Source organism: Aedes aegypti, chromosome 1 (genome assembly GCF_002204515.2).
Source record: "Aedes aegypti strain LVP_AGWG chromosome 1, AaegL5.0 Primary Assembly, whole genome shotgun sequence".
NCBI lineage: Eukaryota > Metazoa > Arthropoda > Insecta > Diptera > Culicidae > Aedes > Aedes aegypti.
In genome coordinates, this window is record NC_035107.1 from 272,049,619 (window position 1) to 272,076,466 (window position 26,848).

The window sequence follows — 26,848 nt, forward strand, 5'->3', positions numbered from 1 at the left end:
AGGTCAATACAGTAATAAAGCATGTAACAATCACTAACATTTCTTCTCTCTTTATCCTTGTTTTCATATCTAACCCGCCATTACAACGAGAAAAAATCATCCGAGAGGGAAGACATGGCAGCGTATTGGCCGAGAAAAGATAAGTATTATGTTTCTGTAAATATTCTTATTATTGATTGCAAGGCGAATCAGATCAACTAAATTTTTAACTAATAGCAAACTTGTTCCACAGAGCTATTTACAAAACACCACACAAAATCCCTCCTTTTCCATATCCTTAGGCAAAACACTTCACTACCGCTACCGCTACGTATGACTGATTCATGTTCTTTTGGCCTTGCATCATTCATACGTGTATTGGAAGTCAAGAGTAGAAGCAAAACTTAAAGAACCTTCTGGTCAAAGATGTTGCGTTGCCTACTTCCCAAACTCCAAAACCCCCTCGGTGTATTATGGACGGTGTGAGTTTTCAAACTTATGCTGGAGACTTGGCCCCTGACCCCCTTGTACATCAATAAAATAAAATAAAAGTAAGGTCATCGCAAAAACGACTTCATGTCAGTATCAAAATCTTTGTTCTTCTGAAAAAAGCTTGCAAAAAGTTAATCCTTCACAGAGTTCCACGTAATTTGTAACAATATCAAAGTATTATTACCATACTACTTAAGTTCATTGTTATGAAACTAAAGGTTTAAAGGTATTCTTTTTGAATATCTCGTGCATTCTTTTTTAATAGAATTTTTCATACCATGTGGTGGATAATTATCTTCTATTGTCAAACACTACGTTTTAAAATACGCATTCTAATTATTCTCTTTGTCTTGGAAATTCGTTTTATTAACCTATCTGTCTGTCAATATGACCTCAGAAAACTTTGAAGGGCTGTAACTTTCTTGTTAGTGAATTGATTAGTGAGTTTTTTCATACATTGGTGCGTATCCACAAATTGTTTGTTTCTGAATTTTTCTCAAATATTTTGTAAAATAGTTTTCTCAAATTATAAAACTGGGATGATCAGAAAATAATATTTTCTATGCTAGCTCCATCATGCGGTAGAATTCCAAACTAACCAATGTGCAACACAGTAGTCCTATTCCTGTTGCAAATCTTAACCGAAGAAAGTGTAGTTTTATGTAAAACTGTTTCTGAGATATAGGCGTCCAAAGTTTCCAATTTTCCTCTTTTTTTTCACTATAACCCCTCCCCGCCAAGACCCCCCCTCTTTTGAATTTTCTTATATTTTTAAGTAAATCTGAATTATATGTTATTTTCAAAACAAATTCCAATGAAGGTATTAAAATTTGAAATTTGGGGTCAATTTTACCCCCCGCACAGACAACTGGTTAACCAAACTGTCCTGGTGTAAAGCACATTGACTTTATAAAATTTTACAAAATCTATAATATCGGTAGTTAACACTGAAATGCAAAACAAAGAATAAATATTTAATGTTCTATTTTCTATTCTATTTTTTTTTTACAGAAATGCTTTAAAGAGTTTATCGTTTTCATGCTTTATTCAAAGAAATGTGGGGTGTCGCATCCTCTTCTTGGCTTTTTTGATTCACTTCGGTAGGAGGTTTTTTGAAAGCCGCAGAGTTTATATTTGACAATAATAAGTGTGGTATTAAAGCATTTCTTTTATTCAATAGTTTTATACAATTCGACCGACTATAACCCCCAATGTCATGAATCATGAAAGTGTCCAAGTAATATTGATTGAAATAATAGAAAATTAGTGCTGAAAACTACTTTAACAGCATAACTCAGAACAAGAGCCTATTAAGCCTATCGTCTTATGCTAAATGTCCGTTCGGCCAAACGTACCTCCCATTAAACTTTCTAATGGAACATATAAATGTCACTCAGGCTTATGCCAACCATTTGTTCTCTCTTAGTCGGTGCTGCGACGGTGTGGGACGCGTCTATGATACGTTGGTTTTAAGCAGTATTACAATCATATTCGATCTTGCATTATCATTTTTAATTTGAAATAGTGATTAATGAATGAATATTACATTTGACGGAATTTCATCTATACGCTTATATTTTTTTATAGACTGAATCTTAAATTGTTATCGACTTGAAGTCATGGAACAATTGGATCCCAAAACACAGTTAACAATGAATTTAATTTTAACGGTTTTTATGTCACTTTTATTTTTGGAGTTTAGATGGAAATGTGAAATGACAAAAATTTTGATCACATATGTTCCAAAGTATTTTTAAAATTTACAAAATAGTATAATAAAAATTTCCAAATATTGTACCCAACTTGACCTGGTACCTGCAGTAGATTATATTGGATGTTCCCTCTAATATTGCATATTGATCGAAAAACAGTATAATATAATTGAAATTAAACTAATCACGGTTTAATTTTCAAGTCACTTTTAGTCACTTTTTCGAGAATCAAAAGTCACTTTTTAGTCATTTTTTTCTCACATCTAGTCACTAAAATAACTTTTTTCGGTACCATATTTTGCTACCAGCCCTGAAATGGGGTGTTAAGGAATTTGAGCTTTGTAAATAAAACTATATTTTGCCAACAGCAAAAAAAAAATATTATTTTGGTCAAAATCGATTATGTGTTCAACTTATGATGATATTACTTCAACATAATTCAAGTTGGAACTTCTGCAAACGTTAACCGTTTAATTTTACCTTCTAAATCTCTCATACATATTATTTTTTTTTTCAACCAAGCTATAAGTGTATCGCACAATTTTCTTGAAAGGATTTGTATACTTATATGCAGTATTCGTATCCTAGAATGGTTTATGGACAAAAGGTCGAAAGACATAAGGTCGAAACAACAAAAGGTCGAAAGACAAAAAGTAGAAAGGACCAAAGGTCGAAAATGATTTGCTTGATGGGAATTTTTTCCTTCTTTGAAAAAAGATTTTCGTTTTCAGTTTTAATCTACATTTTCCTAGCAATTTTACCAAATTTTGAGATAAGTCTTTTTTGGTGGTATTCAGTGACTTACGAAATATATACCCCTCACTTTCCATGTAGGTTAACTTCACGGAACAACCCAAAGCTATATTAAAATACATAACGGCATAAATTAAATAAGTTTAGTAACTTAGAAAGTTAGAATAGATAATCCCTTGACACTCCACTTATTTTCAAAACGAGACTTTTTTCATAAAAGTTTCGAATAATCTAAACCCAGATATAATTCTAAGAAGTTTTTGTCTGCACTATGATCTCAATTAAATTTACGTTTCTTCTACGTTACTCGCGAATTTTTCTCAAATATATTTCATGGTTTTGTAGATGAATGTATTTAGCTTATAAAATTCGAACAAAAATGTTTTGAAAAGTTTTCAATATCTAGCAACCACAATACTTCATATTAATAGATAGCTCCTATTACAAAATACAGCTCACAATCCTTCGAACAAATCAAGCATTTCAGATGACTTATATATCGACTTACCACGTTTCTGTGATTTGTTGAACTTGATTGAGAAGTTCAATCCCTTAAAACCCCACGAGTCCTGACAACTCCATTTTACGGTATTTAATGTTTTTTAAGCCTCTATTTTAATGAACAATTCTTTAAGGCGTCATTTGTTTTGGCAGTCTTGTTGACATTGCAGTTCGCAATTTCAATGTAATAATATTCAGTCCTCATAGTTCATATTGATATCGGATTACTTTAAAAATGTAGCCAGAATTTTCTGCAAATGCTTTTTTGCTGATTCTTCTACCGATTTCTCCAGTTGTTACTCTAGCTAAAAGATGTGCCAAAGGTTCCACAGGAGTTTTTTTTTCAGATAATCCACAATGGGTCATTTTTGAGTTCTTACAGTTATTCGTTCTGTGAGAACTTAGAAAGTGTTTTTTTTTAAGAAACTACAAGAATTCCCTTGCATTTTTTTTTTCTGAGACTGATTGATCACAGTCACCAGTAAAGTGACGATTAGTGCTGTTAGTCAATCATAGAGCGAACTTAAACGACCTCTAACGATACAACAAAATGCTTTCAAGGGAAAACGAGGTGGATAAGCGGAACGACAGATAGGGAGTCGGATCCTATTCTTGGCACTTTTGATTCACTTCGGCAGTGGTTTTTTTTTTTTTTTTTTTTTTGAAAGCTACAGATCTCATATTTGGCCATAATGTGCGTCGCATTAATGTGCTTCTGATTGCAAAGTTTCATACAAGTCGGCCGAGAAAAACCCCCCATGCCAAAGTGAATCATGGAAGTGCCCAAGTGGTTCTGCACCCTATGAGTGATCAAACAAAAACGTAAATTTTCTTCAAAAATTTAAAGTGGAGGAACATGTAATCGAAATTACATGTTCCTCAATTAGAGGGAAGAGAGGAAATTCGCTCTAATGCGTAGTGTATCGTCACTGATTCAGCTACATATACGGAACAAGGATTCTTATGGACGGCGTTGTGATATTCATAAAATACACCGTATCCAGTGGAATAATTTCTGACTTGGCCGAACTAGTCTGCGAGAATTAATGGTATATACCTCCGAACGGAGTGGATGAGGAATTCCATGGGTTTCTCGCTTCATGATTGGATTGTCAAATTAGATTCGCATTATTGATAACTGAAATTCTGATAGACAGGTGGTCTATGGGCATCTTGGATATTTGGAATTCCTGTTTCCACATGCAATCCAATGATAGTGAATTCGAACAGATTGGGAGGTCTAACATGCTTGGAAGATCTGGAGGTTATATTCGAAAGCGCGGTTGTCGTCCCTCGTGACCCTAAGGCTGTATCGTGAGAATTGATATCTCTTATGATCAACCATGGCTCAGGCACAGCACAGCATATAGCCGAAAGATCTCTGCGAAATACTGTGGCATTAGTAACATGACATGCAACTACTTTGGAGCCTACCATCGGGGAGAAATCAATTCTATAAAAGGAGTAAAGTTTGTTGAACCTCAAAAAACACTCCTCCATACCCATCGCCTCGGTTCAGAAAATTCCTCCGGGCATTACTCGAGGAAATCTACTAAAAACTTTTCAAGGGATTTGACAATACTTTTGGCCTGGATTCCTCACAAAGTTCTTGCAGTATTTCATTCACATCCTTTCCTACAAATCTTCCAAACATTTCTAGAGTAATTTCTCAAATTTTCATGGATTCTTCCAAAGTTTTACGCCATTTAATATTATAGCTTTTATTCCGGTAATTCCTCCCATCATTGATGCACATATTTTCAAGGAATTGCTTCAGAAAATCCATCAATTCAATATTACCTCTCTACACCGGCCACTTTTGTCCCATCCGTCATCCTCTGGTATTCCTCGTTGATAGGGTGACCATTTTAACTCTCATCGAAAAGAGTACTCTTTTTCAACTCTGTAAGAGTTCCACCAGTAACTAATCAGTATTCAGGAATTAACGTGTATCGCTACCGGAAGGCTGCTCCAAACCCTCGCACCAGTGTACAATACCTACACTCAGGCAAATGGACTATCGATAAACATAGGAACGCCTTATGAAAATTCGCCACAAGAAATCGGGTTGAAATTCATAAATTTGCGTGGTTTACGCGGCAACCTGGAATCGAACCAAGAACCTAGCAATCGATAGGCCCGAGCGTACACCACGCGCCTATCAACGGCTTGATGTGGAGTGATGCTAAAACGATACATAAAGCGTTCGTATTGCAATAATCATTCCACCTTTCATAAGGCAAAATGTATGAAATTCGATAGTCCAGTTCGCTGCGTGTACGTTCGCATCATCTCGGGACAGTTACCGTGTACTCCGGCGGACGCCGCATGCACTGAAGCTGGTATACTACCTTTCCGCCATGTTATATCCGCAACTATCTGCAACTATCGTTTCGAAGGCCGCTGCTTTCGCTTTTGTAATTATCTTTCCCTTTACCCAACTCGTTACATAAGTATAATCTAATACTTCGATGTTTTCCGACAGAGGAAGTACCGTCAACTGGATTACTTTATCTTTGTCATCGATTATATCCAAATTCTCCACTTTCGTTTAATATCCTTCGGGACAATGATAAAGTGCACGATATCTAAATCTTCTATATAAATAAAAATGGAATGGTGTTTGTATGTCACGAAATGCTTTGAGAACGGGCTATCGGATTCTGAAAATTCTTCCAGAGTTATGTTCCTGAAGTGTTCCGACGTGTTTGTGCATATGAAAAGCAAAGGATATTTAACGGGAAAGTTGAAAAAGACAGGAGAGAACGGAACTTCAATTTTGCACGGGGTGTTTCATGGCGTTTTTAAACAGCCTACTTGATGGCAAGACGAAGTTTGCCGGGACCACTAGTCTGTAACTGAGAGAGACTCGCGAAGAGAAAAAATATCAACGTCATATGCAGCCCAGATCCCGCTGTCACGAAACGTCAAATGCAGCCCATCGTTTTTATGGCTGAAAAAGTGAAAAGTATTGTATTCAAAATAAACTACCATGACCCCACAGTTACGGATCAAATAGTGTGGAGTACCCAGACAACCAGAAATCGCATGAAAGTTCACGTTACAACTCGTTTATTCATACTAATTACATCAAACTCGCACAACACCGTGGATAAACTCGTCAGTTTGATGAGTTTCATCGCATAAAACACTTCTTTTCTGAGTTCATTTATACATTTTGTTTCGTTTCGTACACTCGTACAAAGTAAGTCGCATCAATCCGTAACAGCTGTCAAATCAACATTTGTTTTCATAAGTTATGTCGCATAAGATCACAGGTTGGTTCGGTAGAATATTTATACATTCGCATTGTATGTTATTATTCATCACATAATATATGCACGCATATCGCCTCCACTTTTGTACGTAGAAGGCCTTTTCGCGACATCTTATAAATGAAATTTTGCACATATAAAGCCTCCAGGTGATTTCGTTATACGTACATTTTGGTTGTCTGGGTACAACCTATAAAATTCAATAAAACAACATGGAAAACGTAAAATGGTAATTTAAAAGCACGAATCGAATCGTTTCAAATTGGAACTTCGGTTAGTAAACTATTTTGAGTATAATATTTACATAGGATTGCATAAAAATTAAAAATTGTATCGGTTTCTGAAAACCATATTATGGATCAACGTTCATATTATGGATCAAATTGTGACATATTACGGATCAGTGCGCAAAATCAAGAGATTTTCAACTCAATGCATATGTATTGCATGTTTTGACGAAAGTTAACAATGCGTCATATATTACTGCAAAAAATAGCAGTGTTCGAGCTGGAAACAAGGGTAAAATGCCTTTTATTTGTGATGCTGCATTGTAATAACTGAGATATGAACTGTTTTCGCTCCACACCAAGTTTTTCACTTATTTTTGTCGGCTAAAAATTAAATATACAAACCTTGATGTTTTATTAGTTTTATCCTTAGTGCTATTGTCTGAAAATGTCGACTCCAATGCTTAAAATGGCAGAAATCTAGATTCTTTGAAAGTGATCCATAACCGTGGTAAACAATCATTTCCTGATCCATATTATGGATCACTAGTTAGAAGTGCTAATATTCGATATTTAGAATCAACAATCGAGAAAAATGTTTTCCAAGGATGAATTCATATTCAATCGAAACGAATGAGTATGTTTTATGCTATAACATTTGAATTTTACCACCTTTGCACAGCTGTGGGAGCTTATGAATGCTGACGGCACTTCTTACAGAAAACGAACATATAATGATAGCTGTGAGGTACCAACTAAACATTTGTCAAATACACCTCTATTTAGCGGTTGAACTTTGTGCTTAACACTACAAATGGTAGAAGACAAATAGTATAACATGGGAAAAATATGTTTTACGTCAACTTTTATGTTTTGAGCGAGTTATCCGATGTTGAACGCCAAAGTGATCCGTCACTGTGGGTGATCCGTAACTGTGTGGGCATGGTACTATTTAAAACCTCAGTCAGCGGAGCAGATTTTCCATAGATGCTGATGAATCTAGACACAAGACTAGTTATTTATAATATCTGCTACGTTTGCTGGCATGAAATTTCACTCAAAATGCCGTTTATGCTTCGGTGTGATGCAAGCACAATACATTTTTGCTGAGATGGTCATGTGAAAGTTTGAACGGCTTGCGCAAGATTGATATAAACACTGAGTGGAATAAGAAAAAACTCTGCAATCGCAGAAAAAGAAGACCGTCTCCGCGAGTCTCGTCCCAGGTCTGTAATATAGCTCTATACTATACGATTCTTATTTTGAACTTACTCCTGGATCCAATCGATTTCGGAGGATGCTTAGAGATTTTCGACACTTCATCAGTAACTTCGTCAAATTCATGCAAAGCATCAAAATCTTCATCGGTAAATCCGATAAAATCACTTTCTACACCACTTTCGTAAAGATTTGCCTTATTCACGAGACGTGACGGAGACGTGGCTAGTTAACGAAATGAAAAAGTATCCAGTAAGACATGGGAAAAGTGTTAAAAACTCGATTGATTTGATGGAGCAGTTGAGAAGAGGGGAGATACTGGTGTCGTTTGATGTCACAGAGTTGTTTCCTAACGTACCAGTCACCGATGCTTTGCAAAGCCTGCGACGACATATGGAACGTAGTCGAGCCCCCCACAAAATCATATCGAGGCGTACCTTTCAGTTGCACAGGTGTGAATGAACTAAAATTTCTTCTCTTTTAGAGGGAAACATTATAAGCAAAATTTTGGCCTTAGTATGGGTAGCAAACTATCACCCCTGTTAGCAGCTGTTTTCATGAGCGACTTCGAAAGTGAAGCTCAGAAAAACAAACTATTTCCACGTATTTGGCGGCGTTATGTAGATGATGTTTTCGCACCAGTAAAGGAGCGTTACTTGGAACAAACGCTAGCAATGCTCAATTCCCAGCATAAAACAATAAAGTTCACATTTGAAAAAGAGATCGATGGAAAGCAACCCTTTCTCGACATCATGATCAATAGAAATGACGATGGTACGTTGAAGTTTGGTATCTTCCGAAAACCTACTTCAACAGACAGGTACATCACTTCCGACTCCAACCACTTTGTTGTCCAGAAAAAAAGCTGCCTTCCTTCAATGGCTCACCGGCTATATAATGTGCCTATGGATAAGAACGAGTTCGAGGAGGAAAAAATCCAAATTCATAAAGCAGCTGAAATAAATGGATATCACAAGATGTTTGTGGAAAAAATTCTTCAAAAACATAAATGTAAAACCACCGCCGCACTATCACGACGCTGAAACCAGATACAGAAGACATCAGACGAATAAGCCTCCCATTTTATCCAAAAATCACAAATCCGATTAAAAACGCACTTCAACGACAAGGATTTCAAGTTGTGCACAAAAGTGAAAACACTTGGTATATACCTGAGAGAGACTCGCGAAGAGGAAAAATATCGACGTTATATGCAGCCCAGATCCGGCTGTCACGAAACGTCAAATGCAGCCCGCCGCTTTTATGGCTGCAAAAGTGAAAAGTATTGTATTCACAATATACTGTTAATAAAAACCTCAGTCGGTGGAGCAGTTTTTTTTCAAATGTTGCTGATCAATCTAAACACAAGATTAGTTATTTCTAATATCTGCTACGTTTGGTGGCATGAAATTTCACTCAGAAGGCTATTATGATTTGGTGTGATGCAAACGCAATAATTTTTTGCTGAGAGGTTCATGTGAGGGTTTGAACGGCTTGCGCATGATTGGAATAAACTCAAATCGGAATAAGAAAAAACTCAGCAATCACAAAAAAAGAAGACCGTCTTAGCGAGTCTCGTCTCAGGTATATACCAAATACCTTGCAAAGACTGTCCGGCGGTTTACATTGGTCTAACACGTCGCAAAATGAAAGTACGCTTGAAAGAACACAGAAATGCGGTAGAATACAGTAAACCGAATGAATCAGGGGTGGCAGCACATACTGCAGCATCCAACCACACAATCAATTCTGGACAAACATTTGAAAAGGGCCCAAGAGGTCTTGAGTCTTTTTTTAGAAACGTTACTGTTGAGCCCTTCTTAGCCCGCAAACTAACACCACTATCAGGAAGAATGGTGTTAGTTCTTCCTGATAGTGGTATTGGTGAGCGTGATCGAGTTGAATTGGGCTCAACAGCGTCTTGCAAAGCCAATGCTTACCAATGTCGATGTGCCCTTTTGAAATGTTTGTCCAGAATTGGCAAAATGCGAAGCTCATTAAAACAGTCAGGAAACCAGTTGAACGCTTGGGAGTCAATGTTCATCACGAATACCTAGGAACCATTGATGAACGAAGATGACCCTCTTATCACATCGTGTTTGTTAAATCTAGCAGACACGACAATTACGTAACATCTTTTCGACTTGGACGAGTACGAAAATACAGCTCGCCCGAAATCGGTCGACGAAAAGGTAATTTTTAAAACTTTTTTACGATTTGTAAGAACGATGAGTGTTATGTCTTGTCTCCGTCGCGTCCTAGTTGTCCTCCTGTCGTGTAGTTCTTACGTTAGTGCAAACTATAAAAATGAGTAGCGATTTGCCTTATTTCTCGGCGATTTTTCATTAAAATTTGCAAACTGAGCTGACAACAACAACAATTTCATGTTGAATCTAAATAATGATGAAATTTCGATATAACGCTTTTTTGTGTGCCGTGTGCTAAGTGGTGCATATGTGCACCATACAAGTTCCATCAAATTCAATGATTGCGAAACTAAATTGTGCATTTCTGAACATATGTTAGAGCAAATAAAGAGTAAATCTATTTGAAAATATTTTTTTGCCACCTTGGGGATTATTTATCTTTGTTATATTACACACTTAGAAAATATCACCGATTCCGGTAATTTTTTTACCGAAATATAAACCGCTGAGCGCTCGGTAATGCTTCCGGTAAAGTTAAGGATTACCGAACAATCTGTAATTTCAATCGACACGCAGCTGTCAAAAAATTACAATATGCTCGTGAAATATTACCCAACGAATTCAAGTCTAATTTTTCAAATCGGCGTATCTAACACTCGGATGGTTTCGAGAAAAATGCGATGCAACATATTGTAAAGAATTTTAAATCCTGTTTAAAATGTTTTGCATTTTTCTATTGCTGTGTCTACTAGAAGCTGAAAAAAAGCACACTGTTTCGAACCACTATTAAACAATTCCGATTTGTTTTGAATTACATTGAAAAGCTGGTAAAATTATCGAATAAACCCTTTTGCTTTGTATTGCTCACATACACCATGGATGGTTTGTCGATACCATACCTTGATTGATACATACACCTTGCTTGATGCGTCGATTTGACAGTTCGTTTTTCACTTGCGTCACGTCATATACACCAGTATTGTTTTGAAGTTGCACATACACCGGTTTGAAAATTCCCATGAAACTTAATAAAGTTAGTCAATAATTCGTCAGTTTCAACTTTCAACGACAACGAATGTTGGTTTCCGAATGTTTCCAATTTCAACTAGACCAACAGGAGCACCGGACGGAGCCGTGAGTAACAAAAGTAGAAGAAGAACAGTTCTTGTGAGAAATTTGGTGAGAAATATTGGCTAAAACCGAATACTGATGATGTTCCACATCAGTTTGCCGATCCGTCAGCTAGTTGCAGCTGTGGAAATCCGAATCTCTCGATTTCCAACATGTTTAGTGATTCGGAAACAGTATGACGTATCTGATGTTTATAATTTTAGGTTTTGATTCTGCATATAGGTCGCTTTACTATGAGCATATGTACGGTGTATGTGCTAGCATGAAAAATGTTGACAGTTGAGTCGCTTTGCAAACGAAGGGTGTATGTAGCCAAATTAAAAACACTGAGTAAAGTGCGCATAGGGCATAATTTTAATTTATTTTTAAAAATCAAAAAAATGGTTGTAGGAATACTTATATAGACTCAGTACGTAGATTATGCGTTTGTCAAGCCCACGCAAAGCAAATCTCGATTTGTTTATTTTTGTTGATACGTCGGATTGAAGAATTATGCTTGAATTGTAAAATAAACTACCGAACACATTGTTCGTAGCAGCAGGCAGTCGGAATAGAATAGGATGATCAAAACAAAATAAAAACAATAAATTTCATATTGATAGCAAATGTTTATGAATTTATTTTGCGTTTTCGTTTTAAATCCGTATGAAGATGAACTGCTTGTCTGCTAATGAAGATGGGAAACCACCAGAGGCATCACCAACAACACGAACGCGCGCTTTTGCACAAAAGCGCCACCGATTCCGTCATGGGTGGTTATGCTCGTTAATGTGACGATTCTATCCGGAACCGTAATTGGGCAGTTGGATACTACAACGAAAATATTTTATTCGACCTTAAAAATAGGTTTTTTAATAGAATCCCTCAGCTCATACTTACGGGAAAGTAGTGTCAGGCGCTCATCCTGCTGTTGTAGCTTTATTTTTTTTTTTTCAAAAAACTGTCCATGACCACAACACAATATTAAACGGTATTTGATGCGAAACTATCATGTTGACTAGCACATCAAAACAAATATGGCGGCCACAAAAATATCAAATCACGATTTGTTCGGTAAAGCATTGTGGCACTATGAACTGAAGTACGGTAAAAAATTACAGTCTACGGTGAATCTAAACGATTTACAGTTTTTTCGGTAAATAAAACGACGATTTCGGTAAAAGTGGACGAATATTATTTCGATTTTCTTATATATTCAAGGATGTTCGGTAAATCTCGTTTGTAATACCGAAACTTCAGTTAAAAATTTATTTACAGTATGTTTCCAGTAAAAAAAAACCGAACAACGAGAAAAAACCTAAGTGTGTAGGCTTCGAAATCGTGTAATATTTTTCGACCGGTAAAACCAATTCCTTCATACATATTTTTCGTAAAAAAAACATGTTAAATGTGCTGCATCCCTAAAATAAGGCATTGAAGTGAAAGAGGTGTAATTATGAAGTAGCTTGGAAACAATTTTTGTTCGTTATTTTTAAAGATACAAAGGTGGAAAGTTTTGGTGCTCTACAGACACCATGGGCGGAAAAGGGTTAAAGTTAATTTAAAATGGAAAAGGGTCCCACTAGAGTCATATTGAAGCTATAATTTATAACTTGACATTCGGTGGTGTTCAGACAGACTGGACCAAGTCTCGATTACTTTTTCAAATCGACGTAAGTAACTCCCATACGGTTTTGAGAAAAATAATTCAGAAGAATCACAACCTGTCTTCTAAAACTGTTTTAAAATGAATCACCTTTTTGACCTGTTTTCGTCGTGTACATTGCTTAAATACAATAATAAATACAATAAGCTCGCATTCAAAAACTAGGGAGTTCCTGTTATTTCCCACAAAAACAAATATTACAAAAGGATAAGCCGATTTATTCAGCTACTTTCGACGTTTTTGTACCAGTGTAAAATCGACTCAAGTAGTGTTTTGTTTTGATTCGTGGTTAAGTCACTTTGTCTCTCCATACAGCGGCGAAAGTAGTGGTTAGGTAGCGAAAGTTGAAAATCTTACTTTCGTCGTTTTGTAAATCCGGGAAGTAAACGTTCTAAAAGTGAAAAATCGAGTTGGTTTAGAGCAAAATGTGTAGAATTTCGTCTGCGAAACACGTAGAATAGGGCGATATTCAAAACTGAAAAGGCAATAGATGGCTCTTTTTCAGTGGTAGTAAAAGCGGAATCCTGAAGCAAAGAAAGCACCACGGAAGATGAACTAAACTCAAAAAGTTATGTATTCACTTTACACTTGATTTCTAATCACTACTTTTTGAATACAGTTTCCTAATTGCAAGTATTTTACGTTTTTCAATATTTTCCATACGTTTAGAAAGTTCACCGACTACCATTCTTTCATGCGCTTGTGTTGAAAATTTGAGAAATTTGAGAATCCAGCGTAGCGCGATCAGTGAGCGGAATACAAACATCAGTGTCGCCGCTCGGCGGCCGGTAAGAGAAACTGAATGTTCGAAAGGTTGTTGTCTGTAATTTTTGCCGCTGGCGTCAACTGTTAGCGTTTGAGAACAAAATAAACAGTCATTACCCTATTGATAAAGTAAGTTTGTATACTTTTTTGACTTGAGTCTGTTTGAATAAGTTTTCGAGAAGTGTTTTTTATAGTTTTTTAGGAAAACGTACTATAGGCATTTGAAATATTAGTAGTACTGAGGACAAGAATGTACTTTCAGAACGTCAAAATACCATCTAGTTCGGTTTATCTGTTTGGCTAGTAAAATAGAATCCTGACACAACTAAAGCATCACGGAAGATTAACTAACCCAAAAAATTTATATATTCACATAACGTTTGATTTCTAATCACTACTTTTTCGATCCAGTTTCCTAATTGGGTTGTTTAGTGATGAAAAATTCACAGTTTTTTGTAGCTTGATCGAAAGAGCATATTTTTCTGAGTGTAACACGTTATTATTGCGCTTTAATATCTTAATTTTGATATAGTAAATTATTAAAAAAGTTTTCATTCCGTCGACTCAATGACATTTCAATTTGCATAATGACAGCTCGTACCGAAGTAAAATTTGCCGAGGGTGATTCAAACGCGATTTACATACTAAATTCAAACGTCTTTTAAAAATAGTTCCAGGGCATGAAAAATTATGAAACTTTGGATTTTGGCTCAGTTGTTAACGTAGAATCCGAATATGTAAAAAACAAGATACCCCTAAACAAGCCAATTGCAAGTAATTTACGTTTTTAATTATTTTCCGTATGTTTTGACAGTTCTCGACTACCATTCTTCCATGCGATTGTGTTGGAAGTTTGAGAATCGAGCGTAGCGCGATCAGTGAGTAGAAACTGAATGTTCGAAAGGTTGTTGTCCGTACTTTTTGCCGCTGATGCCAACTGTTAGCACATAAGAACGATGTAAACAACCGGGGTGAGCGACGGAATCGAGACCAATCGTGTTCGGTTCACGATGTACAAGTGTGAATCAATAATCGCGTTTCTCAGTTTGTTTGTATGCTTTAAGTGAAACTGATTTTCTTATATTTGGAAATGTTTCATATCAATTGAAAATATAATATTCATAAGCATGTTTATATCTCACAAATAATTGTTTAAATGGTTTATTAGTTCGACAATGGTAGATAGGTTCTAATGAATCGTAAGGTCGAATGAGGTAGGTCAGCGTAATTTGCATTATCTAGAAGACGCCGAATGTATTTTTAGGATGGTTAGTTGTCAGATCAGGATAATTTAAATAATCTGGAAGCTCACAATATCAGCTGTGGAATATAATTAGAAAGAGTAGTTTGATTAACCCTCTAATGCCCAACCCCGCCTTCAAACGGGGTACACTTTGGCATTTTGTGTATTTTTTCGTAGCTCGGAAATCAAAATGATTATCATTATTATTATCTTTATTAAGGAGACTTTCAGCTCAAATCAAAATGATTTTATTTTTAATTTTTAAGTTAAATTCATCGGCGCGATAAATAAACATTGCTCGGCAGTGTTGGAAATATCTCAAATTCTCTTATTTAATGCTTGAGATTTTTCAAGCGTGAATGACGTATTTAACTTAAAAAAAATTCAAGGATGAGATGGCTCGTTCGAATGACTCATTGTTTTATTTCCCTCACTCACACAAAGCCTTATTTCCGTCATTCGTTTGGTATAATTAAAACAAACCCTCTTAACGCAAACAACAAAACGCAAATATCTGAAAGATGTCTTTAGTCATCGATGGAATACTGAGAACATATTATAATTATTTGAAAAAAAACAGCAATCCTTGGAGATCATATCATAACAAAAGAGAAATTTCTCTGTGAAGTCATGTGAAAATTGCAGCACGGTTTTGTGAGAATTGGCAGAATACTTTAAATTATCAAGATCAATGCCTTGGCTAGATCATCTCGGGATCAACAGTTTCACTTCCTCCGAACCCGAAGGAAGCCGTCACAAAAACTTTAAAATAATGAGTGACTATCTCTGGGGTGGCGTTCGATCCCAGATCCTAGACGTGAGAAGTATGTGTTCTATTCACTATACCAGGTTCGTCCACAGAAAAATATCGTTGCGAGATTTTCCAGCAATTCTTCAAGCCATTTCAATAATTTTCCCACCGTAACTTCCAGGAATTGTCTCACAAATCACTCTAGGGATTATTCGCACCTATTCCTCTTCCAAAGATTTCTGTGGGAGATATTTCAAGGAACTTCCTCCAGGATCCCTCATAAACCGTAAATAACCGTCGTCATGAAGTACCCCCGGCGATATATTCAGTATTTCATTCAGGGATACTTCAGCAGTCAAGTCCACATATTTCTCGAGAAATTCCTCAGTTCAAAACTTCCACTTCCATTCAAATTTCCACTAGCAAACGCTACAGAAATTATTCCAATTATGTATCTGGTTGTTCCAGTACAATTTACCTAGAAAATCCTTCCAGGTGCAGGACATTATTTATAGATCCTTACATGTATTTCTTCGCAAGAGTTCATTAGGTACATGTTTCTTTTAGCTTTAAAAATATCGTAGAGCATATTTAAAGGAAGATTGTTAAACTATCCTGGATGAATGTATGGAGCAGAGCTGGGAAATGTTCTGAAATTCACACTACAGTAGGCAAGCGTAGCAAATCATAGTCAGCGGGGCCAGTGAAACCCACGCGTATCGCTGCTGTAGGCAAAATGCCTTGAAAATAGCAAAACATTCGTTGCTAAGGGCAACCCAAAACTACTGTAGAAAAATGTTCTATTTCCCTAGAGAAACTTAAAAGTAGATGGAGTACCGTATACCTTTTAATTCCTTTTAATTTTTTTCTCTATTGAGATTCTGCTCAGAGGATTCGAACATTAATTAAAGAGTTCTATTTCCCGCTGCATTTCCCGCATTTACAGCCTTCAATGACACTACTGATTTAGAAAATTCATGTACCCAACATAGGCTACTTGATGAGATTCACAATTTTGAACTACTGTATTAGAAGAACCACGTGATTTTCGCAAAAACTCAAGCATACTACTATTGCCATTCCCAGCTCTGGTATGGAGAAATTCCAGAAATAACTCCTGGAAATGTTTACTCAGAAAATTCTTGATTCATTCTTGGCACCTAGAATCTCTGAATAAACCTCTAAAATACTTCTTAGTGTAATTTCTGGAGATTTACCTATATACGCTACCACAGAAGCAACCAAATGGAATAATGTACATGAAGAAACTGCAGCACACAGTGATTCTGAATCGGAAGACAGGGTTGATATGAATACGGATTCCAGACCAGATCTAGATCCAAAAGATGTCGAAGGGTGGATAATTAAATTTTATAAGCGAATTAAACGACAACAGAAACGGTACGATGAAATTATGAAAGATTGTAAAACTTCCAATGTCAAATAGTTTTGAATAAATATACAGTCCTGAATGATCCTTGTTGGATTAAAAGGTCTATAATAATAATAAAAAAAAAAGAAAAAAAAATGTATTCTTTTAAGGCCGCACGGGACGTCATTATAATCATCCTATCCATTTGAAGAAGCAGATCTCAAGTACCACTCCATATATGGATGTGAAAAATTTATCACTATATTCTATATATGTGGTGCACAATCGATTAAATTTTCAGCTTCATCGGTTCACTAAAACTCGAGATTTGCTTCGGCAAAGTTTTGATGATAATTTTTAGAGTGAGACAAAAGATAGGGAAAATAACACGGTCTCCCGTGTCCCCTTAATTGTCCTCAATTGAATTTTGTTTTCCTGAAATTTTTATTCAACTGTCTACAGAAATGTTCAGAACCTTCTCTGTATTCTCAGTATTTGCAGAGGTCATCGAAATCAATTAATTTCCTACACTGAAAGATTCCTTCATTCTCCTGTTTTCAGGCGAACAATTCGATCTCGACAGCCGTCGAAGATGCCGCCCTCAAACAGAAGAACCGCTACGCCTGCATCGAGTGTAGCGTGAAGTGTGAGAGCCCCGAAGAACTGCGCAATCACCGGAAGATCCACCAGGACCCGACCTGGTGGAAGTGCAACCACTGTCGCAACTTTGTCAAGCACCAGCAAATGCACCTGCAGAAGAAGCATCCCACCATCGGCGAGAACGAAATGGATGCCTCCTTCACGATCCGGTACCGCTGCTGGATGTGCCGCATGTACTTCAAATCGTTGTACCAGATGGAGGTGCATGCCAACGTTAAACATCAGATCCCCTTGCCGAAGAACCATCAGGTGCCGCCGCCATCCGAAGAACTGGAAGAAGGCGAGATTCGACCGGATGTGCCATCGATGATACAATCTGCGGTGCCACCGACATCAACGCTGATACACGCAGCCGCAGCTGGACTTCCTTCGGGCATTCCACAACCGTTGACCGTACAACCTCCGTTGCCATTCGCTCCGGAGCATTTGCCATTGTTGCTGTCCCAGCTGGAGAACGGAGCCATGGACTATCTCCGGGAGTTCAGCAGGTTAGTTATTTGCTTTCTTCAACCGTCTTTTTCCCATGGTAGCTCCAGAGTTCCATTGATTTTCGATGAGCTTGAGACAAACTGAATCAGATGAATACTATGCAATAGTTACTAGCTACTAGCAATCTAAAAATCGACTAACTGTTCCAATAGAAAAAAACAATCAATTTACTATTGGAAAACAAGTAATCATTTATGAACTGATTTCGAAAAAATTAGCCCATTAACAACATTGTTTGTTCAAGCACGTTTTATACATACGATTTTTTGCAAGTATATAGTCAAACAAAGTCGCGAGAAAAAAAGTGGAAATTAAGTAAGCTTCTACATTTCAGACTTGAATTGTATCAGTTCGGGCATGCAAATAAAAATGTATTTGGTTTTTGCCCTACTATTTCAGAATTTGATTATTGCAAACGGCAAAATTGTTGTCGTTCAGAATATTTACAGCTTTTTAATTTCATCTCGGACAGGTGATCAAGTGTTTCGAAGCGAAGTATTACTGAAAAATTTCTCAGAGGCTATCCCAGGATATGCTCCATAAATGTTTGTAAAGATGCATACAGGAGTTTTTACAAGAAAATCTACAAGAAACAAGAAGAATCTACAAGAAAATCTACAAAGATTCTACGTTTACTATTTACGATTTTTAACACGAATTTTTGAATTTCTACGTCATTTTTAGTTATTCTTACGATTATTTTCATATAGATTCCTTCAAAAATTCATCCACGTCTACTCCCAGGAATTGCTGCAAAAAATCCTCCAGGAATTACGCAAATCTATTGAAAATTTGTCCATCAACTCCTTAATAAATTCGATCTGGGATTCCTCATGAAGTTGCCCTACAAATTTGATACAAGTATTATTAATGTGAAGCTTCCCAACATTTCACGAGTTGTTTCTTTAGAATAATCTTCATAGATAGGTTCTTTAAAAGTTCTTTTGAGGTTCCAAACCAAAAGACAAAAGAAAAGTGGTCGCAGTGGTTTATCCCGAACAGAAACAGATTTCAGTAACTCGTTTGATTGTTCATACACATATTTTTTCTGGGATCAATTTCGATGTTTTCCAAGGATTTCTATATTATACAAAGATTTGATTGGTTATTTTTTGATTCCGGTACTTTTGCAATTTTGTTTGGGAAATCCGCTACGACAGAAGCGCTTTCAGTGATCCTTGTAGAAGTTCAGCAACGGTTAATTTGAAGCTTAATAGTTACAATTAATTGTTATGAGTTATTTTCCGAAAAATATTCTTCATAATAAAATACTTACAGTAATATTCGTAATGTTACGATGAACGTCCAAAAAATATCTTTACAATATGCTTAGAGCAATGTCTACTCAAATTATATTAGGAATCACACTTTTCCATGTTGGGTTTATTTTATCACGTTTAAGCTCTTTTCGCTTCCTGTTTGAAGACGGGGTTGGTGGTCTGATGGCTACCGCTTCTGCTTCATATGCAGAAGGTCATGGGTTCAATCCCAGGCCCGTCCCTTTCCTCGTACTTTGTAGTTGTATATCTCTCACTTGCTTCTATCTTCCATTCTAAATATATCACACTCAAACTATTCGTTCATAGCAAACGCTAGAACCAGAGACGGACAAGAAACCGTTTCCCTAACGCTTCCTACTTCCACGCGCACGCCTTTCTTACGCCTGATACATAGGCAGTCTGCTAACCACAAAAGCAAACCTCTCTGCCATGCCTTTCCCCCAATCCATACACTCCCGCATGAACTGGCGTGGATGCAGTGGAATATACGGTCTACGTGGGAGCCAGTTCAATGCATCATCAATTCCTCCCCCTTCCCCTCATTGGTCTGCATTCTGACGTGGCAGGTGCCATTGTTGCCTAAAAATAGAAGATCACCAGCACTTATACACTGAGGATGCCTGTTAGTCCCAAGCAGTCATTCGGTTGGTTCCTTGTGTAAGTGCAGCTGATCTGGCGATACTGGAGTGCATCCACGGGCGGCCAATCAAGCTCAAGCTCAAGCTTTAAGCTCTTTTCGCTTCCTGTTTGATCACTTTTTTCTGGCAAGAGGTTTCTAGTGTACCTACTTTCAAGATGCTCAGTCGCTACCAGCCTTGAAAGACTAAAATTAGAGTATTAATGTGCTTATGAGTTACTTATCGACCTAATATTAAGGGAGAACCGTTGATTTGGTCTCTGATTTTGTGCGCTTTTTTATATTCTAGGCATGTGCCATAACTTATAGAGTGCCTATTTTCAAGCAAAAAGTAAATATGATCAAAAGCAGTGCACATGCCAAGGCTTGGCGGAATACCAAGTGCTCTGAGAAGCACGATATCATAATTGGTAGCATGTATTTTTTAGAGACATTACCACTATTGTAAGACAATTTCAAGACAAAAAAACACACCTTTCAATGGAAGGTCTCTAAAGACTTTTTCAATCAAAATGTTTTCCAAAGTCTCTTTCCCCTTTCTCCTTGCAAAAAAATTCAGAGAATGAATCCTGGTGAAGAACTCTCAACGCCCTGGAAAACCCTTCAGAGACTCCCGCTACTATTCCACAGTTTTTCAGATAATTATGCTCTAATACCTTGAGCTTAAGGAAATCTTGTAGTATTTTCTACCAAGATTTCATTTGGAATACTTCCAGGGATTCCTCCAGAATTCCGCCAAAAGGACCTCTAGAAAAAGCTTCAGGAATTCTTCTAGTGATTTCTACGGAGATTTTTTCTGGAATACCTTCAGGGACTCTCCGAGCATTCCACCAAAAATAAATTTATATATTTGGCACGAATTCTCCCATCAATTTCCTCCAGAGTTTTTTCGTGGGATGCTTAGAGGAATTTCTCCAAAATTTGCTCCAGGAAATCCATTTACTACTACGAATCCATCCAAAACATTTATCCATTTATTACTCTGAAACAGTTCACAGCGGCTATTCCAGGATATACTCCAGAACTTTTTTCACTTATTATACCACTGACTTATCCAGTAAAGGATACAACAGATCTTCTTACAGGATTTTTTCCAAGAAAATCCTAATAGGTTCATTCCAAATCTCTTGAAAACAAATTTTAAGGGTTTTCTATCCTGCAAATATACTTCCAGGAGTTTCTACAACAATTTTCTAGTTATTCTCTTATGCTTTTTACTATGGATTCCTTTAAAAATTCATCCACATTTTCTTGCAGGATTATTTTAGGAATTATTTTACAGGAGTTTCTTCAGAAAATCCTGCTATATTTTCATCATATTATCCAGGGGTGCAAGTAACTATTTTTTTCAATGAAAATCTATGAAATCTATCAATAAAATCCACCAAGACTTCCTCAGGAGTTTAGAAGTTCTTGCAAGAGTTCATAGGGAATGCAAAAGCTTTATCAAGAATTGCGTACGCTACCATTTAGAAATGTCTTTTGGATTTTTTTTTCAATAATTTTCTAAAAAATAATCCTTGACAAATCCCTGAGAACATTCTTGAAAAAAAAAATCGAGAAATTTCGAGGAAAATCTCTCAAATAATTTCTAGGGAACTTCCTAATGGAATTAAGGGAGTAATCTCTGGAGAAATTTTTGAAGGTATTCTTCTAAAAACTCCTAGTTGAAATCTTAATAAAATCCTAAACGACAATTTTGGAGGAAATTCTAAGGATTCTGCGTTGCGTTTTCCAGGGAAAGTTTTACATGAATACTTGAAGATGTCTTCAACAAGAATTTTGGCCGAAAATCTATCGTAAACGATGAAAGAATTACTGGATAAGTTCCTGGAGCACTTTCTAGAGAAATTTTTGAAAGGATATTTGAAGGAATTCCTGATAAAGTTCCTGGTGTAATCTCTGGAGTAATTCCTGGGGCTACTTTCAGTATAAAATCAGGTTGAATATTTTAAGGTGCTTTAAAACAAATTCTTGGAAGAAATCGTTGAGGTGTCACTAAATGAACTGGTGAATAAATGTACAGGATAATACAATAATTAAACTTGGGGCAAATAACTGAATTAGTTTCTGATGAAGTTCCTGGAAAAAATCATTTCACGCTTTTCCTTACGCCTAATACATAATATAGGCAATCTGCTAACCAAAAATCAAGCCTTTCTGCCTCTAGGCCAATCATGCTCATCAAGCTCAAGTATAAGATCTTTAAAGTTCCTATTTTCAAAACACTCAGTCGCTACCAACCCTTGCGATACGGAATCCGCTGGTCAATATTTTCAATATTTTGTCCTGTTTTCAGATTACTCGATCCAACCAACCAGCTCGGATTGTCCGCACAGCTGGACATCAAACCAAACATTGCCGCTTTGAACGCTTCCATGGCCATGGATCTCTCGGGAAGCAGTGCGCTGAACTTGTCCAATGCTAGCCCGGCGATGAACTCGACCGCTAACAGCGACGGTCCCTTCGAGGATGCGGACGGTGAAAGCGAATCCGAAGACGACACCTTCATCCGGCTGGACAACAAAACCTACCAGTGCAAATTCTGTCCGGAAACATTCCGCCATCTGCAGCTCATCCGGAAGCACACCAAAGCGCAGCACCCTTCGGAGTGGAAGAGCTTCAAGTGTGTCCACTGCAAGCGACGTTTCCCGTCGGCACCGATGCGTGATAGACACGCTCACTTCCACAGCTTGAACCATCCGTGCAAGTGCACCGAGTGTGACCAGATGTACAGTTCCAAGAAGCGACTGGCCAAGCATTTCGAACTCTTCCACAACAGGAATTCCCACAGCTTTTCGATGGAGCGCTTCAGGTGCAGCTCTTGCCCTCGAATGTTCGTCGAGAAGAAGTATTACGATCTGCATTCGAGAATCTACCACGAGAACAAGCCACAGCGGTTGAAGAATCTGTCGGAGAAAATTCAGGTATGCGAGCGGTGCATGACGAAGTTCGATTCGAAGGATCAACTGGTGGAACACATCCGGCAGAATCACCGCGGTGATCCTCCTCTGAAGAACTGTATTTGCACAACGTGCCACAAGGATCTGAAGACAGTTACACTGCTCAGGATCCATATCATGGTGGTCCACATGGGTATCAGTCCATTTGTGTGCCAGCACTGTAGCGCCGATTTCCCCTCGCGCCACTGGCTCTTGAAGCACATGGAGAAAGAACATTCCGAGATCGCTTTGTTCAAGTGTCCGACCTGTGACGATTCCTTCACTACCGAAGCAAGGCTGATCGAACACAAGGACAAAGTCCACGCAGAACTAGAAACGGTGTTCGATGCGGAAACAGGCATGACCTTGTACCCATGCACCAAGTGTGAGAAGAAACTCCCATCAAAGGATTTCCTGGAGAAGCATCTGATCAAAGCTCATCCATCGTTTATGCTAATGTACAAATGTCCTCTTTGCAATCAACCTATTCGCTACCGGAAGCAGCATATGCGTGTCCATCACGACATCGAATACAACCCCAAAGAGCACCCGTATCAGGTCCGCTACAAGTGTCACTGCTGTTCGAAGATGTTCCAGCAGAAGCGAAACATGCTGGCTCATCAGAACTCATTGGCTCACCAGTGCAGTCGCTGTCAGATGCGATTCAAATCGAAGAAGAACCTCTCGGCACATATGGCAGCTCATCGGACGAACAAGTCGCTCAAATGCGAAGACTGCGGGCTGGACTTTGGCTATCGGGCCAGGTTGGACACGCACCGTGAGCGCTATCATAGTCCCAACTCGACGCAGGTCCTCAAAATCATCAACTGTCCGTACTGTCCGAAGTTGTTCATCAGTCCGAGCAACCGGGAGCGACACATCGCGGCCAACCATGTGCAGAGCGATTTCAAGGTCAATTGCAACCACTGTCCGGTGCAGGTGACGGACACGGGCACGCTCAGGAAGCACTACAAGGCCGTCCACCCGGAAGAGCGCGTCACCTTCAAGTGTCCGGGTTGCGAGAGATTCTACCTGAATTTGTCTAGCTTTAAGGATCACTACAAGAAGCACAAGGAAGACGCGGACAAGAGCACGAACAGCACGGTGGATGGGTCGGACGCGGAAGGCGAGAAGAGTGCCGACGACAAGGCAGTGAAGGTCAAAAAGGAAGTGCAGGACGAGGATGTTGAGAAGGAAATGGGTGGGGTGGGCAATTCAGGGCAGGAGCCGAAGGTGGAAGTCAAGCGTGAAGTTGAAAATGGTGAGGCGATCGAGGGAAGCCAAGGAGCAGAGGAAGGTATTAAGGATGATTCAATAAAAGTGGATGAAGCGAAAATGGAGAATGCGACTGAGGTTAAGACCGAAAACGTACAAAACGGTGAAGTAGCAAATGTGGGTGGCTCAGATGATAAGGCCAAGGAGGAAGCAATGCTTGTGGAGGAGACAGAGAAGACTACCGTCGAAGAGAAACAGGAATCCAGTAAAGAAGGCGAACAACAGTCGAAAGATGCTGAAACTGGGCCAGAAAAGGTTGATGGAAATTCGGTCGAGGATGCGGGGTTGACAGACAAAGCTGAATCAATGCTCGTAGATGAATCGAAAGCAGATGAGAATGTGATCCCACAAGGGTCGACGAAACAATTGGAGGCAGATGAAGAGGGGAAGATGACAGTCGAGGATTCTAACATTGAAGGCAAGGACAAGCCCTTAGAAGAAGAAAAAGTGGCTCCTGAACAAACAGAACCCATCGTGTTGTCTGATTCAAGCGAATCTAAAACAGAACCCATCGTGTTGTCTGATTCAAGCGAATCGAATGACGTGGAAATGGTTCAAAGATCAGACAAGAAGGCGATCAATCAAGACATGCCCACAAAACCCTCAGAAGATTCAGAAGAATCCAGCGAGAAATTAGAATCAGCAAATGAAGTCGCTAAAGAAGTGATCTCGGAACCGGCATCGCCTACTGAAAAACCTTCGCAAGAGAAACAAGAGATCGTTGACGAAGCGAAAGGTGATACATCTGATGGAGATGCAACGCAGATGGAGCAAAATAATGATAAAGCAATTGCGAGCGGCGTGGAACAGAAAGCCTCTGGGGAAATGAAGGAACAATCTACAGAGAAAACTGCAGCGGTTACCGACGACAAACCGACTGTTGAAGCGCCGAAGACGAAAGACACATTGGAAGCTGGAGAATCGTCACAAGAATTCAGCACAGCTGCAACTCAAGATGCGCCGGGCAAGGCAGAAACGGCATTAGAGCAAGAATCAGTATCAGAAGTTAAGTTACCTGTCGAGGAAGTCAAATTAGAACAAGTTGAAAAATCATCAGACACATCTTCCCAAAAGAATCCTATCCCTGAAGACAACCAGGAGAAATTGGAACAAACTCCTCCATCGGAAGTGAAGGAAACGGAAGACAAATCAGTCAGCGAAGAAGAACCCCAGCTCGATCAAAAGACACCGGTCGGGGAAGCGACTTCGGGCGAACCAGTCAATGAGTCAGAATCGGCTGAAGCACAGTCAAAACAAGGAATAGCTTTAGGAAGCGATGTAGTATTAGGCGAAACTGCTACGGTAAGCGATGCACCGCAGGTAGAAACTATGAGTGATAAGAATGAAAACGAAGTCAATGACGGGGAGTTGGCGGAACAGAGTGCAACGGAAACTGCTCCGCAGCAGAAGAATGTCGATCCAGGGAAGATAGAACCAAAAGAAGCAGACGTGCCATCGGTTGATGAACAGCGGGATGAAGAGGAACCTCCAAAGCCATCAGAAAAGGTTGAAACATCCGAGCAATCGGAATCGAAACGAGTTGATGAATGTGAAGAGAGAGCGGTACCATCTGAGGAACCAGGCCATTCCGCACCGGAAGAGAAACAAGAATCTCCAGAAAACCCCGAGGAACCCCAGGAGGTGCCAAGCCCTTCCGAGGAAAACAGCAAAGACGAAACAGCCGCGTCGGAAGATGCTCGCTCGGGCAATAATTCCCCTACATCGACCGCTGTCGATTCGCCGTACACGATCGTGGAATCGTCCAACGAAGCATCGGAGATCTCCGAGACGTCCTCGGTCAAGTCGGAGCGAAGTACTCTGAAGCGGAAATCAGCACCCCCAAGCGAGAAGCGCCGCATCTCGACGCGTAATATGCTCACGCGCAAGAAGCGTCTGATGGTACTGCTGGATCCGGCCGACGTCGACAAACTGGTGTCACTGAGCCGGACCAATTCGCCCTCGCCGTCGTTGAAGCGGGTTGGCCGGAAAGGGTCCGTTTCGACCAGGGGATCAAGCAGCGAGTCGCAACCGACCGGGAACGATGACCAAATGCCCGCCAAGAGGTTGCGACGGGAGCGGAGGACCCCCAACACGGAGGGCGGCTTGGCAGGAGGTTCGTAAGTATTCAAAGAATATTCTATTCTACGCGTAAATATAGAGATATTGTGTTAGTAGTATATGTCGAATTTCGTCTCAAGAAGTTTACTATAAATGTAGTCCCCCTTCGTATTGTAATGGTACCCCATTATATCAATAAACCGATTAAGTGTGGTGAAAGCTGCAGACTGTTTTCTTTCTTCAGTAGTTGTGAAAGCATTGTGTTGGGATGTGGATCGTGTAAAACTGTGGGTTGT

General features: G+C 38.8%; 1 protein-coding gene across 1 annotated transcript in view; it reads left to right on the plus strand.

Moving 5' to 3' along the window:
- Positions 1 to 26,777, plus strand: part of LOC5563999 — a 31,641-nt gene extending 4,864 nt beyond the window's left edge. The window contains exons 3-4 of the mRNA XM_021837835.1: positions 17,773 to 18,359; positions 22,577 to 26,777. Of these exons, the coding sequence (XP_021693527.1) occupies positions 17,773 to 18,359; positions 22,577 to 26,615 (4,626 nt within the window). The 3' untranslated portion in view covers positions 26,616 to 26,777. The remainder of the gene's footprint in view (positions 1 to 17,772; positions 18,360 to 22,576) is intronic.
- The last annotated feature ends 71 nt before the right edge of the window (positions 26,778 to 26,848 follow it).